At 34.5% G+C, this 15,679-nt stretch overlaps 1 protein-coding gene across 6 annotated transcripts in view; it reads left to right on the plus strand.

The window, feature by feature from the left end:
- Positions 1 to 15,679, plus strand: part of NRXN1 (neurexin 1) — a 592,551-nt gene that overhangs the window by 238,441 nt on the left and 338,431 nt on the right. For 4 of the 6 annotated variants that reach the window (XM_026048050.1, XM_026048052.1, XM_026048054.1 and 1 more), the window contains 2 exons: positions 213 to 416; positions 2,567 to 2,593. In XM_026048050.1, the coding sequence (XP_025903835.1) occupies positions 213 to 416; positions 2,567 to 2,593 (231 nt within the window). The remainder of the gene's footprint in view (positions 1 to 212; positions 417 to 2,566; positions 2,594 to 15,679) is intronic. The other 2 variants (XM_026048048.1, XM_026048049.1) reach the window with 1 other exon arrangement.

Genomic DNA, 15,679 nt, shown 5'->3' on the forward strand with positions numbered 1-15,679 from the left:
TTAGGGCTCTTTAACAAACACTAAAACATTCCACTTAGAAATATATCAGAGATCTGTAACTTCAAATCAGCTTTGCTTATGTTTCTCAGTGAAAATTGTAATATGCAATTTTCCAGTGTCATAGTGAATGTGGCTTACTATCTTCTCTTTAAGCAGCTTCGGGAAACATATTATACTTCCTTAATAACTGATTTTCTCCTATTCATTTTCAGAGGCAACAATTTTAAGCTATGATGGAAGTATGTTTATGAAAATACAGCTCCCTGTTGTGATGCATACAGAGGCAGAAGATGTTTCCCTACGATTCAGGTCTCAGCGAGCTTATGGCATTTTAATGGCAACTACTTCTAGGGAATCTGCAGATACCCTTCGTTTAGAGCTGGATGCAGGACGGGTTAAACTGACGGTCAACCTAGGTAACAAACCTTTTCTCCAAAAAATTAACATTTATCTTACACTTTTCTTTTTGCTTGCCAACATTTATGAAACAGCCTGTTTTAATGTTAAAAGTAAATGGAAATGATATATAAACACCTGTCTATGCAGCATTTGCATATGTACATACACATATAAATACATGCTCATTGTTATATTTTATTATTTTGGTTTTGCATCTCTGTATTCTTTATATAGTCTTAACATAACCATCACAATATTTTCGTACTATTGTGTATTCTAAAAAGAGAGGACAAGTTCATCAGTGGTATTTTTAGGTTAAATTAATTCTCCGTGTGAGCAATTCCACAGTTCAAACAAAAGCAGCATCAACATACATGTAAGTCAGTTAAATTTAGCTCCATCAATTAATGCACATTGTACATGTCTATCCTGACTTTTTTAGTTTTAACAATGAAAATATTTCAGTTAAATATCACTTCCACTGATGAATTTCTTGGTCTCCTTTTTTTAGATGTCAAGTCCACAGTAAATCCATCCTCTATTTTTTAAGCAGTTCTGTAGTGGGATTTTTGTAGTGTCAAAAGATAACACAACCCTTCAATGCCCAAAGACTGCGGCCCTTAGCAAACAGCCATGTGAACACGAGAGGCACAAGCCCTTCTACAGAAAAAAAAAGAAAAAAAAAAGAAAAAAAAAGAAAAAAAAAGGTTTCCTGGTTTGTAATATTAACAGGATATTAGGTTATGGTGTTCTCAAGTGAAAATGAAGCTTTATACTGTATATGCCTTACAATTAAAACCAAGTCAGGACCTTAAAGAAGATGTAAGCATATTTAATAAAATGCACATTCGGTGAAGTCAATTGAAGGGTATTTTAGAGACTTGTAAGTGTTTTTATTGCCCTAATCCTAGGAAACATTTTTGGAAAATATCAAAAAAAAAAAAAAAAAAAACCCAAAAGGCAGTACTCCCCACTTTCTAAAAACACCCATCGCTGATTGCTGTTCTTGCATTTAGGTATTGGAAGGGAAAGTCTTGGAGAGCAAGAGAGCCCCAGAGTTTCCTCTGTGCTCTTCTCTCGTGGGTCCCTGTAATCTTGAGCTAGGGTTAAGCTACTCTAGGGTTCAAGCTACTCAGACCTCCCATAGAGCCCGTGCAGCCTCCTTCAGGAAGGCTTTCTGTAAAAGGGTATGTGCAAGTGTTGGTCCTTGGCTGTTTGCAACCACTTTTCTGATGCGGTTGACGACACATGACAAACTCAGCTATATGGAAACAAAATCTAAGTTGAGTGTTATATATGTTCCTCAAAGGTATAAAGAGTCTCTACTAACCAAATAGTGCTGCATATAATATACTCAATAATAAATGCAGATAGCCTAGATGTTGTTATAGCTTATGTCATTCCGTTTATATATGGAATACCCACTTCTGGTCAAGTTTACCAGGTTATGTTTGTAGCTCAAGCTAGTAATTAAATCCATGATTTAGCAGTATTTTTTATTTCCCCCACCTACCAAAATTTCGAAAGTCTAGCTAGGAAGTAATCTGAAAAGGGACACAATCTCTGCTTATCACTGAATCTAAACATGTTATTTTCTCCACATCAATGTAGCATTAAGGATAGTCAGTGTTCTACTAATACTGTGCATTTAAAAAAATAAAATAAAAGTGAATGCACACAACCATATTTATCAGCCTAGGAAAAGTGTTTTGTGGTTTGTGAGTGCATTTTTAAAGAGCAGCCTTTGAGGGGTACTGTACAAGAGTGGTCCAAGGTGTCTGATTGTAGGCTGGTTTGCTCTATGCCCCATCGTGACGGAGCACTTTCTAATTGCATTGAGGCACATTATTTGTTCTTTCACAGATGGGGAGGAAGTTGCAGCCTGCCTCAATTAAGCATCTTTGACATTTAATTCTAATTTTTCACTTAGATTTGTCACCATGTAGCCTTGTTTGAAATTGGCCATTTTTACCCTATTTGTCGTTTCTATTTATAAAGATCTATCGCAGTATATCTGGGTTATAACAGTATGTAAAGACTGATGATATGGAGTGGCCATATTTGCATGTGTCTGTCCCCGGAAGGGTGGACTGTGATTTTATTGGATGTCTGCAGCTATTACCTTGAAGGATAAATATTCATTTTTCATCTATTCTTCCCCATCTAGACTGTATCAGGATTAACTGTAATTCCAGTAAGTGCCTATTCAAACTTTTTAAAATGTTATTCCACCATTATAAAATATGCAACCTAGATGAGAAAGATTGTGGACAGCTTTCCAAGTGCTTGATAATTTATTAGTGAAATGTGATGATCAATAATTTTTGTGTAAAAAGTCATCATATACTCTAGTGTATATTTTTAGTCCTTCTCATATGGTATAACTTTTAATTAGTATATTAAAAAAAGAAGGATTTTATGGATTCTAAATAATACAGAAAAGAAATGATATTTTAGCTGCCAGTAGTACTGAATTATTTTAGCTGGGTTATTTTTTTTTTCAAAAATAGCTATAGGAGTTTTAAAACAGCATTTCTGATAAGCTGCCACAAATTTTCCTCCTTGTCCTCCCCATGATTTTCTTGACATTTTACTTCCAACCTGTGGTTAGACTCTCTGAACATAACTGTTCATACTATGGTAATTTCTTTTTTATAATCATGATTCTAGACAATTAACTCTATTTGCTGGCTGCTTGCAACACAATTGGCTTTGTTAAACCCTTTTTATGGGGATGTAATATATTAAATTATGGACATTCTTATTAAGTCTGGGGAAAAATATATTTCTATGATGATTTTTTACACTCTAATCAAGTAAGGACCCTTAAATTGAACAATTTTTCTCTGTGATATGCATGTTTATGAAACAGAGGGAAACAATTGCCAGATGAATGGACTAAATTTTAACTTCTCTGATATTATTTGGATTAAGAGACTATATTCTGAAAGGAGAAAAAGGACTGTGATTTTATTTTGAGTCTATGGATTTCCTGAATGGTGTCAACAAAAGTATTGATAGTAAGTATGGTAGATTTTAGTTTGGGTTATTATTGTATTTGTTGCATTCCTGCCAGAGTTTGCAGGCTAGATGATTAGCTTTATGAAAATACAAAAAAAAAAAAAAAAAAAAAAAAAAGGCTGAGCAAGAAACAGTGTAAATATACTTTATGGTAGCAATAACTGCCCATAAGTCATTAAAATAACCTTCCATAGTAATTTTATAGTCCATGAAGAAAAACTCGAAGCTGCAGTACTTTATAATGTGTCATCTGCTAATAGACTTCACGGTGAACAACTTCACAAGAGCAAAATTACGGTATTCCTATTAAAAAGCAAAATTTTCTTGGGGTAAGTATTTAATCTAAACCATATTTAAATCTAGACAGATTTTTCAATAATGCAAAGTAAATGCTTGCATGTACCAAGGCATAAAGATAGCTTACTCATTAATAATAACTCATGTAAAATCTTTCTGTTATTAAAGTGCATATTTCTACTAATAATCCATTGTCAAAAATGCTAAAGATCATGAAAAATCTCAGAAACAAATATATTGATGGGCTATTATTGATAGGCCATTTCTTTTTTCTGAGTAAATCGCAATTAGAAAATTCTAACTATGACAGAAGCATCTTTTAGTGCAGAAATGTAATGACTTGACTGACAAATACCTTTTTCTCTCAGTGGTGGGAAAAAAAAGCAGTATTTTTTTCTTAATTTCCTGTGGAAAAAAATCTCTCTGAAAAGGGAATAACTAATATAGTAAGAAAAAAAGGGGGTAATAAAGCCATAATACAGTAGATGTTTTGTTCTTTTCATCTCCTTTAGACAAAATGAGATGTTATAAATATAAATTAAAATGATTTCTAGATTCCATTATCATGTCATTTTGGGATCAAAGAGGGCTTGCAAGTGCAGAGTAAGTAATAAGCCTCCAATTCAAGGACTGCACACAGCAGGAATGTGGAACTGAACATTAGGAGTTTTTAATTCTTCTTGATCTCGCATGGAAGCAGCATAACCTCTGTACAAAGTAACCTTGGTATCAAACAATCTTATTTTCTTTCCAGTTGCTTTATAGCCTCCTTGTTATTAGAAGTGAACTTTCATAATTATTTCCATCTCCTCTTTGTTACTTGTGCACTGAACAGATTTTTGTGAGCTATCGGTAGCGATCGTGGTAAGTACTGCAATGCTGATCAGCACGCACTGTAGTTTTTCAAAAAACAAGTAACATTTTATGAACCATTTCTGTGTTTTGATTTTTATTATGATGAGCTATTACTTTTAGTAATCCTTAGAAGATGCTTACCTGTTGACAGCATTACTGAGATGATGAAAATTAGTTTCAAAGCAAGTGTCCTCACCTTGAGCCTTGGTTAGCTAAACAATAGTGATTCTCTTTCTATCCTTTTGGGTATTGTAGTTTAATGGGAGTTGGAGTTGGATGTGTATCAGTCTTGTCCATGTTTTGATAAGAACGCTGTCTTCATGTTTAGGAAAACTGTTTTCATGTTTTCCCTAGTTTCTGTTGCTTAAAAAATGAGGCTTCTTAAAGTGCCTTTTTGTCTGAACTGAAATACTGTTTATTATAACTAAACTAAGAGCAGAGTTCGAGTCAGGTTGAAATTGTTTAGTTTGAATATGGAGAAACAGCTTTAAAAAGGTATGCAGAAATTGATGTTTTCAGCGATAAAAGAAGAGGAAAATGTGAATGTCAACACCTGATTTTCTATATTGACTTGCAAAAAAAAAAAAAAATGCTGCACCTCTTCCTATTTTCCCTTAAACACAACCTGAAACCAGTCCCTTGTTCTCTGCAGGTCAAATGACCAGCACTACTGTCTGGTCTGAGCTGAGATTGAGTTGGAAATTTTTTATTCGCCATGACTTCCCCTTTAACTAATGTCCTGTGCAGAAGAAGGGGTAGTGTTTTGTGATCAAATTTCAAGCTGTTAATCAGGTTGCTACTGAGTTTTTATCTAGTCAAGAGTCATATGGGAAGTATTCCCTTTATGCCATTTTTATGGAACTGAAAGGCTTCATTGCTGTGTTGAGATGCCTTGTCTGTAAATTAGTGTTTCACTATTTCTATTTTTGTTAGATTAGTCTTTATGTCTTTATATGGCCATACACCACTAAAAATTCCTTCCTGTGTTAGTAAGACATTAGTTAGTATCGCATTAAAAATGTTGTTTTTATCTGACCTTAAATTACATCAGGGTGTTCTTCAAAGCTACAAATTGACAAAATCAAATTACCTGTTAGACAAGTGAAGTAAAAGGTCCTTTCATATTGCAGGTACACATAGGTCAATATTGAGATTAACATCAGGAGAAAGGGACAAGTGTGTATTATGAGTGAAAATGTCTACTGTTATTTTGGTCTTAATTTTCAATAACTCAGGGATTCACTCAAAAATGAGTGAGGTGAGAGAGTTGGTTCAATTAACATGAATCCTTCAGACACAGGGTTGCTTGTCATTAGGTGCTCTGAAAAGAGAACTGTGTATAAGACAGTTGTTATACAACTCTGCATATTGTATATGAAAATGATGAGCTTATCCTTGAAAGTGGCCTAAGGAGATATCTTCAAAAAAGATTATGTTGCCCTTCCTAGAAAGGGAAGTCATTTATGTGCAAGTTTGAGAGACAGACTTAAATTGTTGATTCTTAAAAATAAATAAATAAATAAATAAATTTTAAGATAACTTTACACCTAATGCAATGCTTGCCTTTCTCTTCCATCAAAATACCCTTGAAATCATTTCCTATTTTGTTTGACTATGACTCGATCTATCCTAAATGATACCGAGTTTTGCATGGATTCTAAATATTAGAATTATGAAATTATAATTTATGCTTTACAGTCTGCAATTAAAAGACCAGTGAATTCTGTGGAATTAAATGGTTTTTTTTTTTTCCAAATATCTCTTTAGAGTTGGAATACCACCCCATAATACTTATATGACAGATATATAATAGATTTTGAGTGACAAGTGAACAAACACAGGTGTGCTGTATTTCCATACTTTCATTGCTGCTATTGTAAGAGAGACAGTTTTGACTTAAGTCATATTTTTTTCCATGTTAATGCTTTCAAAACACTCTTATCTAAAAATTTCCAGGCACCTGTGACTTTAAAACAGTTCCAGCATTTTTTGCTTTCCTGAAAAGTGAATTGTCTACATTAGTTTTGTATAAAGCAGCCGGGTAAGATTTCAGAAACTTAGATTTTTTCTTAATTGTTGTATAACACAAGTGATAAATAATAATCATACTGTTAACTGGGCAATGACTGGTTCTTGTTGGATCCTGAAAAAAAATCAGACATTCTTCTTTAATGTAAAAAGATATGGAATACGTTTTTCTTGCAAACATGCAAATTACAGATGAGTAAATTATTCTGTATGAATTATGTTACTGTTACATGTTACATTATGTTATATGTTACTGAAGCATTTTTTTCTTGACATAGCATCCTACAAATCCAGAGCATGACCAAAGAGCTCTGTTAGAATATTAGTAAATAGCAGGAGAATTTTCTATGTTTGAAGAACTCACAAGGTTCAAGTACAGGATATTTTCAGCCTACATTATAGGTTTTAAGCAGTAGGAAAATGCAAGTGAAAACCATATATCTTGTTGAAAACTAGTCTTTATAAGAATGCATTTGCCTGCATAGTGAAGTCTTCATCTGTGCAAAATCTACAGGGATGATCAAACGACTAATAAATATCCATGTACTAACTTATCACTATCTGCTGGGAAGAATGAGTAGAATATGTAATTTGCTTCTTATTTGTTGTCTTTGGCAATAGAAAATCATTAAAATGATAAAAGATTGTAGGTTCCCAATACATTCAAGTTTTAGTAATTGGTCTGGCTTTTATGCAGTAGCTTTAAATTGTACCAGATGGTTTTGCTCTTTGTTTCTCATTCAATATGTCTGGCAGCCCATTAAAAATATGCAAAAGAGCTTCACAGAGAACATGCAGCAAATCAGCATGGTACTTATTGAGAATTCAGACTGGATTCTGGAATAATATTTGGAATAATTATGAATAATTATTCAAAAGCTTTGCCTAAACTTTGTAGATTTAGATCATCAGGGTCATTGAATTCCTTCTCAATCAGTAGCCTCTTTTAAACATATGATGTTATGAAAACCAGAGTCTGCCACTGTACAGCAAATGTGAAAGCGTGCACAGGCCTTCTCAGCCATGTGCAACCCACTAGTCACTACCAGAAACCAGAAACATCTTGTGGATGTAAGTAAAGGACACAGGCTAAAGCACAAATGAAGAAGAGAGATCAGCTATGTTTGTCCTAGACTATGTCTCAGTGGAGACCTTACTGTTGTGCTGAACCTGTACTAATACTGTCCTAAACATTTTTAGGCACTGTGAGGTAAAGATGAAAAGCATGCGTAACAGTATGGTTGAAGGAGTGAATAGGGGCCTCGGTCATGAGACAATGTGTATATATTTATGTCATTTGCATACAAAAAAGGCAATTTAATCTCTAGTTCAAACAAGTAACCTCGAGGTTAATTTGTAAAAGCATTTGGACTTGTTCTGGTAGCTAGACAGCCAGTACGTACAAGGAGCACATCCTGTACGATCCGTTAGCTGTAACTCATTCCATGCTTTATCTATTGTCTATTTTAGACAAAGCCAAGCAATTACAGCTCACCTTTCAAATCTGTAGTGAAAGAATATAGTTCTCCTTTGGTTAGAGATAGCTGCATTATAGCAGTTTGGATGCATTTAAAATACAGTTCAATAACAGTTTGGGTATGTTAACAAGCATGCTAAGAAAAAAAAAAAAAAAAAAAGCCTATGTTTCAGAGGAAAACTGCCCCTATAAACCACAGCTCAGAGGCCTAAATCTATTATGGGACGGCCCTTAGCTTGTTCAGAGGACCCAATTAGGAGAGTTCCTGTCTGACTTTCCATTTGCTGTAAAAAACTGGGTGAGGATAAGAGATTGATGCTGCACACGTTATGCTGTATAAGCCTGTCATATTAATTTGCTTGCTGTAGACATTCCTTTCTTCCTGCTCTCTGCATGCCCACCTTCCTTGGAGAGAAATAACAGCAGCTTCTCTTCATGCACAACGTGTTTCTGCTCCCTGGGAGCATTAAGGGCAAGGTCTGTGACTTGACCTGATGAATAAGAAGTCTTTCATTTCTGTACAAATGAAAAAAGAACAGTCACTGTGCTTCGCCTCCTGTTATTTAGCATCTGGCTTTTTTTTTTAAGGTTGTTTCCTCTATGAGCATGAAAAGTATGTAGCATTTATTTTTAGAATTCTCCCTAGCACTCATGGGCTTGGGAGTTCTGCACAGACAGTTCAAAACAAAGTGTTTTGGGAAAGCGTTGACATGTGTAAGAATCTCAGCTAAATATACTGAAAGTCATAAATATTCAGTAGGCTTTTCCTGGATACTGATACGTGTTAGCAGTCAAATTTTTTTCTAAAAGAGTCATCTTTATTGATTTTTTGAAGGGTAGGAAAGACTTAGCTGAGAATGTAAAGAAAACTGTCCAAGCCACTGCCATTTAGTCCTCAGTGGCTCAGCATACTGCTTTTTTTGGGCTGCACAATTTCACCTGTCATTCAGAAAAATTTAGAGTGGTATTTACTTAAAGGGTGCTCTTCTAATCGTCTTTCAGTCTGCTGGCCCTGCCTTTGCCTTGCCCTGTGCTTTGTTGCCAGCACAATTATTCAAGCATCCATAAGGGGAACTGGAGGCTAATCTTGCATATGTAAAAGGAGGTTGTCAGTACTTCTGGAGAGACAGTCACCCATCAGTTCTCCTCTAGGTCTGCTAGAGAGAAAGCCTTAGCTTCCCAGAAGCTTTGTAGCTAGAGGCAGGAGGCAGAATTATGCTGACACACAAAACAAAAATTTGTACCTTCATTTCAGTTAAAAAAAGATGTTTTAGATTTGCTGCCTGACTATTTAAGGGTCTTTCAAATTCACTTTCTCCTTGCTGATAAAGCTTTCAAGGTAGGCTGCTGAGAGATTCAAGGCCTCAACATGTCACTACTTCTTGTCTTGTCTGAAAGACAGCAATAACAGTTATTCCCTGGCCTTCATTCTATTTTTTTAGCGAGCCCTGGTCTGCCTTTACCTTGCCCTTAGCTGGAAGAAAGGGAAATTCTGGAAGAAAAGCATTAATCTTCTGGCAGATTGTCAATAAACTATCACTTCAAGTTTTCTTACCAGAAAATAGATTTTTTTTTTTTCTTTTTGTGTGTGGATTCCTTCCTTTCTTCTCCTTTTCATCCATCTGCTTTTTCTTCTTTTAAGTCCCAGACATGTAACTGATGGAACAGCAGCCTCAGTCATCAAGCATATAAATGATAGTAACGTACCTAGTAGTAGAAAAGCTGGTAACACAGCTTTTCAGGCTGCAGTGCCATGTCTGCAATAGCCAGAGACACTCAGTAAAACAAGACAACAGTAAAAATTTAAATATATCATTATTAAAGTGAATTTAAAAATTCATACAACAGGGATAGTCACTCTAATCATGACAAGGGTGGAAAACACTAGGTTAACAATTGGATGGAGACTTGCTTTTTAACACTTGCACAGAAATGTTCTGAAAAAAGCTTTTTTGAATTTCTCTTAAAAGTAGAAGACTTCTCAGTTGTGATATTTCAGGATCATCTGACTAATTCTGAGCTTTTTCTATACTGTTCAATTTTATAAGGCCAGGCATAAATAGTTCTTCATATAGTATATATATAAGGCTGAGTCAGATTCGTGTAGTGGGTGTCTATCAGCTGTCTATTTGAGTATTCGTGTGCCACCACATATTATTAGCTGGGCCCAAAGGCATAGCCTAAAGTTGACTGAAGTTGTTCCCTCAGAAGCTTCAACCTGAACTCTTAAGGGGGATGAGGAGGAGATCCCTTAAGTACAAAAATGACAAGAGGCTTTCTGGAGGGTAATAAACAAAGATTGCTGCAAGCATGCAACAGCCTGTTTTAGCAATAGGGACAAAGTAGCCTTCAGGTTATGCCAGATCTATAAAAATAGATTGTCTTGAATTAATACATCCAGATTTATATGAAATGAAATTGATACAGCTCATACTGGTCTTATCCAGATCTTTCATAAAAGGACTTTGCAGTCCTTTCATAAAAGGCCCCTTTCCTGGGCCATTCTACTTTTTGCGCAGGAATCACAGAATCACACAATCACAGAATATTCAAGGTTAGAAGGGACCTCTAGAGATCATCTAGTCCAACCTTGCCTCTCAAAGGAAAGAAAGAAAGGAAAAAGGAAAAAGAAAGGAAAGAAAGAAAGGAAGAAAGAGTGCAAAGCAAATCTTTAACATATATCATCTTCTAAATTCATCTTATTCTGTTTTTATGATTTTCATATTTAGCTTCTGAAAAGAAAGATGACTTAATCACATTTCAGGACTAGTGATTTAAATTAGCCTTGCAATTTCTTCTTTTTCATGCCAGAGACTGGCTATTATCATGTCATCTTGTAGGGGTATTGAAGAGAAGTGTTCTCCACAGTAGCAGTATAACAATTGAATACTGTTTTCTTCTTGAGAAGAATATGTGTAAGTTAATATAATGTCATTCTAATGCTAGTAAACTGTGCTGTAGTTACAATCATTTCACAAAAAAAAAAAAAAAAATGTTGCCAACTAGCCCAATAGGAACAATATAACTGCTTCCTTATTGTCTCTTGATTATGACTTTAACAAATTCTTATCAGGAGAGGAGGAACACTGAGATGATAGTGTCTGCAGATGAAGTAAAGTTACTTAGAAAAATGAAGCAAAATGTAACCTGTTGGAAGAGTTTCTTAATACTGAATTACTGGAAAATAAAATGGTAGGTGGAATTAATATCCTTAAGTACAAAGTAATTTTACAAAGTAGTTCATGCTGGAAAAAATAACGTTAATTATCTAAGTACAGCGAAGGGGTCTGTGTTAGCTGTCAGCATAGAGCTGAAGAAATGATGCCATGTTTTAAATAGCCCTTGTAAAATAGATCATTGCTCAGAAGTGACCAGAAATCCCAAGAACAGTAGTTAATCTTTGGGGAAAGGAAGGACAGACCATAACACAGCATTACGCTGTTGTGTAATCATGGTTTGTCCACATGTACACATCTTGAATGCTGCATGCAATTTTAGTTCCCGTTCCTCATGATTCACTCAAGTAGAATACAAAGCACAGTGGCAAGAACTATGTAAAGCATGGGCTGCTTTCATATATGGAGGAGCATATATATCTAGCTTCTAGACAAGCTAGAAAAAAAAGAGATTTCTGAGAGGATCTGAGAATATATTTATAAAAGATATAATTGTATAGCCATGAAAAACATCAAGACATTAAATGAGTAGAATGAAATGAATGGAATTGCCAGTGAAAGGAATGAAAGCAGTGTACAATGAACTAAGTTGAGTTCAGCTGTTTTAAAGTTTTTACTCAGATTCCATGAAAATTATGGTAATATCACACAGATGGCAGCAGATGATGCAAGAAAATATTTCAGTATATTCTCAAAAAACATTCATTCTTAGGTAACAATAAAGGCTGGCCAAATAATTAAGATAATGCACTAATGCGTTTGGCTGCTTCATACTAACTGTTGTAAATAATTGTTTTGACTTTTTGACAAGTGCATTTTGGCAACAAATTCTTGTGTGTAGCTCTTCCACAAGAAAGTTGTAATTATTATTCTTTATTCAAAAATAATAATATTAGCTTGGCATCACTGAGTTGATGTTTCTATGCTTATGCTCAGATTGGAAGTAGTATCAGGTTTGTTGTATAAATACCTTTATTTACTTCTCATATTTTTGATTTTTTTTCTCTTAGAAGTCTCTGTTCCTGGAGAGTAATGATGTTGTGATACTCATTTATTAAAATATTTGTGAAAAACACCTAAATATGCTTAAAAATGAGAATTCTGCAGAGAAATGCGGCAATCATTCTATAATTAGGTTGCAGTACCAAGAGGCATTTTTTTTCAGATGATAGAAATTTTTGAATTTTCTCTAACAGATCTATTTGAAAAGATGTTAAAATCATGATTTAAATTAAAAAGCTTTTGTGTATATTAAGAATATACTTAGGATTTCTTCCACATATGATGCCCTATAGAATCAATGCTGAACTTTGGAGCTTTTCAAGAAAAAAAACTCTCTGTATGTACATATTACTTTTTTGACAAACACATGGCATTTTCATACTTGTAAAGAATTGGTATATTGTATTCTACTTTTTAAAAATGAAATGGGGTGAGGGCAGTGGACACTCAGATGAAAGAGGACAAATATTACGATAGAATCAAAGATAGTGAGATTTGAATGACTCGTCTAGTTCTCATAAACACAACTGGTGAGCATTGTGAGAGGTCTAAACTATGTTATGGAAGTTTGCCAAATCTCCTTTCAGTCTGTCTCATTAAGACTTCTAGATTATGAAAAAATGCACCTGAACATCAGCGAGAGTCAGATGAGATGAGAGTCAGAGAACTCTTGTTTTGAGCAAGGGAAGTAAGTTGCTTCGGTAAAGTTCCACTATAGCTGATTCAAAGGAATTTAAAAAGCAAACATACGAAACTGAAAGTTTGCCAAAATTAAAATGGTCTGGTATATTCGTGCATTTATATTGCTGGATATTGGGAATAAATCCCTGATAACCAGTTATTTTACACCTCAAGCAAGATAAATAAGACGTGATTATAGACAGTGCTAAATCGTATATATACACAGAGGCTTTGTCCAGCCTTCTTTACATGTAAGAGTTCTCTGCTCATGTTCATAAATACAAGTTCACAGAATGTGGTTTCTGAGCCCTCTGTGATATTTTGATAGCCACTCCTCTTTTATGTCTGCAGAAAATATAGTGTAAGTATCTATTTGTTTTAGGTGCAAGACTGTTTCAGAAAGGAGGGCCACTTTATCAGTGCATTTCTCTGCAGCAAGTCATCATTTCATAAGCTCAATATTGATGAAGTCTAGCAAGCACTTAGCGGCAATGTTATTTGCCATTAACACAGTAAGAAAGTTAATTCATTTTCAATGTACTTTTCTAAAGAGCTAATAGTATTAAAAACATCTAACCAGAGCATGTCACTGGTGAGCTTTTTCTTTTATTAAAAACACTTATTCTGTATCTAGCACATTTTGCATTTGTGTCTATTAAAATGCATGAGGCATCCATCATAACATTCTAAGTGCTCTATAGCTTATTACTGGAACCATGTAACTGCTTCCTTATTATCTCTTCACAATGACTTTAACAGTTTATATCGAGGTAGTTGTTAAAATTTCCATCCAAATACATTTCTCTTTTGGATGATATGTCAAGAGGTTAACTTATGCTCCCTTCCAGCTGGTTTCTAGGCCTCAATCCATCAGACAAGTGACTTCAAAGGAGATATTACTCTGATGTTACATTGAGACATCAAGATAATGGCTAAAGTTGGCTTTCTGAGATGCAGTCCCCTTTGGGAAGTGTGCAGAGAGTTCTTCAGCATTTATTTGTCTAGGCAGTTCTGAAGAAACAAGACATGAGATGAAGACAAAGACATGGAATGAGGAAAAGCTATTAAAGAAAACAGGAAACTGTGGTTCCTGTGGTTAATCTAGCTGAAACTATATGTTTTAATATTATTTCTCTTTCATTTTACATTCTGTGAGATTTTCCTCCAGGAATGGAAGTGCATGTATGTAGAATTAATATTCCATTAGTTAAAATTTCCTCTTTGTCTCTTCACCTTAAGTTTTTTCTCACTAATAATAAAATCTCTCTGGAAAGGAAAGACCAAATAGGTAAGTTAACATTTCTGTCTTTCAGTCACATGGCATGAACTGTTTGTGTATGGTTTGTTGATCAGGATCAGGCAAATAACAAGAATAACATGCTTGCAATCATCTAAGTAATTCAAGTTTTGCCAAAATTGAAACCCTGCAATTCTGAGGATAAGTGAAGATTACCCACTGAATTACTTCAAATAGTCTGAACGTTTATTTCTGCATAAAATTACAGCAACTTGAAAGTAAGTTTGCTATTTTTTGTGGGAGCATGATGCAAATATATACCATGGGAGCTTTCAGAGGAAAAAATTTCCCTCTATCTCCAGTTACTACCACTTTGCACATGAGAGAAGACACTTAGGAAATCAGCGGATAAGCTAATCAACTCTGAATGAGAGCAACACAAGCTAGAGAAAGCCACAGTATGGCTGCTCACATTCCTAAACTGACATAAACCAAGGTACCGAGTGTGCTTTAACAGTACAAGAAGGAACTTTTGTTAAGAAGCTGATTTTTTTGTTTTGTGGGTGTTTTTTTTTTTTTTTTTTTTTTTTTTTTTTTGTTTTTTGGCAACCTACTTGGCAACCTACTTTTTTTTTGTTACCTACTGACAGTGAACACTGAGATAATAAATGGAAAAAGAGCATTTGGGATATTCTCTCAATGTGGAAATCAGTTCCAGCTACTCAATTCATAAATACTTTCTTTTGTTGTAACTTTGCACAGGCATACAAGAGACAGAATAAGTAACAAGCAGGAAAGAGCAGATAGCAAAAGGTCCTTTGCTGTTTGCTGCTAGTATGCAAGTGTCAGTTATCTGTAGCTGTTTTTGGAGGCCGTGAATAAGTATATGCCTGAGAAAGTGATAGTTTAGAAGCAAGAAGCTTCTTCTTGAAAAACAAGTTTGAAAAGCTTCATGCAGAAGACAGATTAGTGTCACCAGAGAAAGAATTTCATTTGAGGAAAAGAAACAGACATTGGATTTCTGGACAAGAAATCACTTAAGAGTTACAGCTAAGTTTAACTTTAATAAAATGCCAAGTTAAATTTATTCTAACTTTCTCAAACAGTCTCAAAAAGAATTATTTGAGACAACTGAGTACTTTGGTTCGCAATAAAATCTTTATTGGAATAAGTATGTAGGAGATTTCTAAATCTTATTTCAGAGCTAAGTATCCTGTAACAATATATCTAGAGAAAGTCTGATTTATACAGGGAGAGAAATTTCCTGATTATAAGTATTAAGGTTTGTTTCTTCCAGGTAAAGGAAAAATCAAAAGGAAAATTTAAGAAACTTTTAACATATCAGCTACAATTTTAGTATGCATAATTTAGGACATTTTTCTTCTGCATAAGAATGATTCAAAAATTTTATCAATTTACACCTTCATGTTATATGCAAAGTACCATTCGCTATGTCCTGTATCATCCAGAAACTGAGCTATTTTTTAAATCCTGTATGCAATCTGG

The sequence above is a fragment of the Nothoprocta perdicaria genome, unplaced genomic scaffold (genome assembly GCF_003342845.1).
Source record: "Nothoprocta perdicaria isolate Ctin4 unplaced genomic scaffold, notPer1 scaffold_51, whole genome shotgun sequence".
Lineage (NCBI taxonomy): Eukaryota > Metazoa > Chordata > Aves > Tinamiformes > Tinamidae > Nothoprocta > Nothoprocta perdicaria.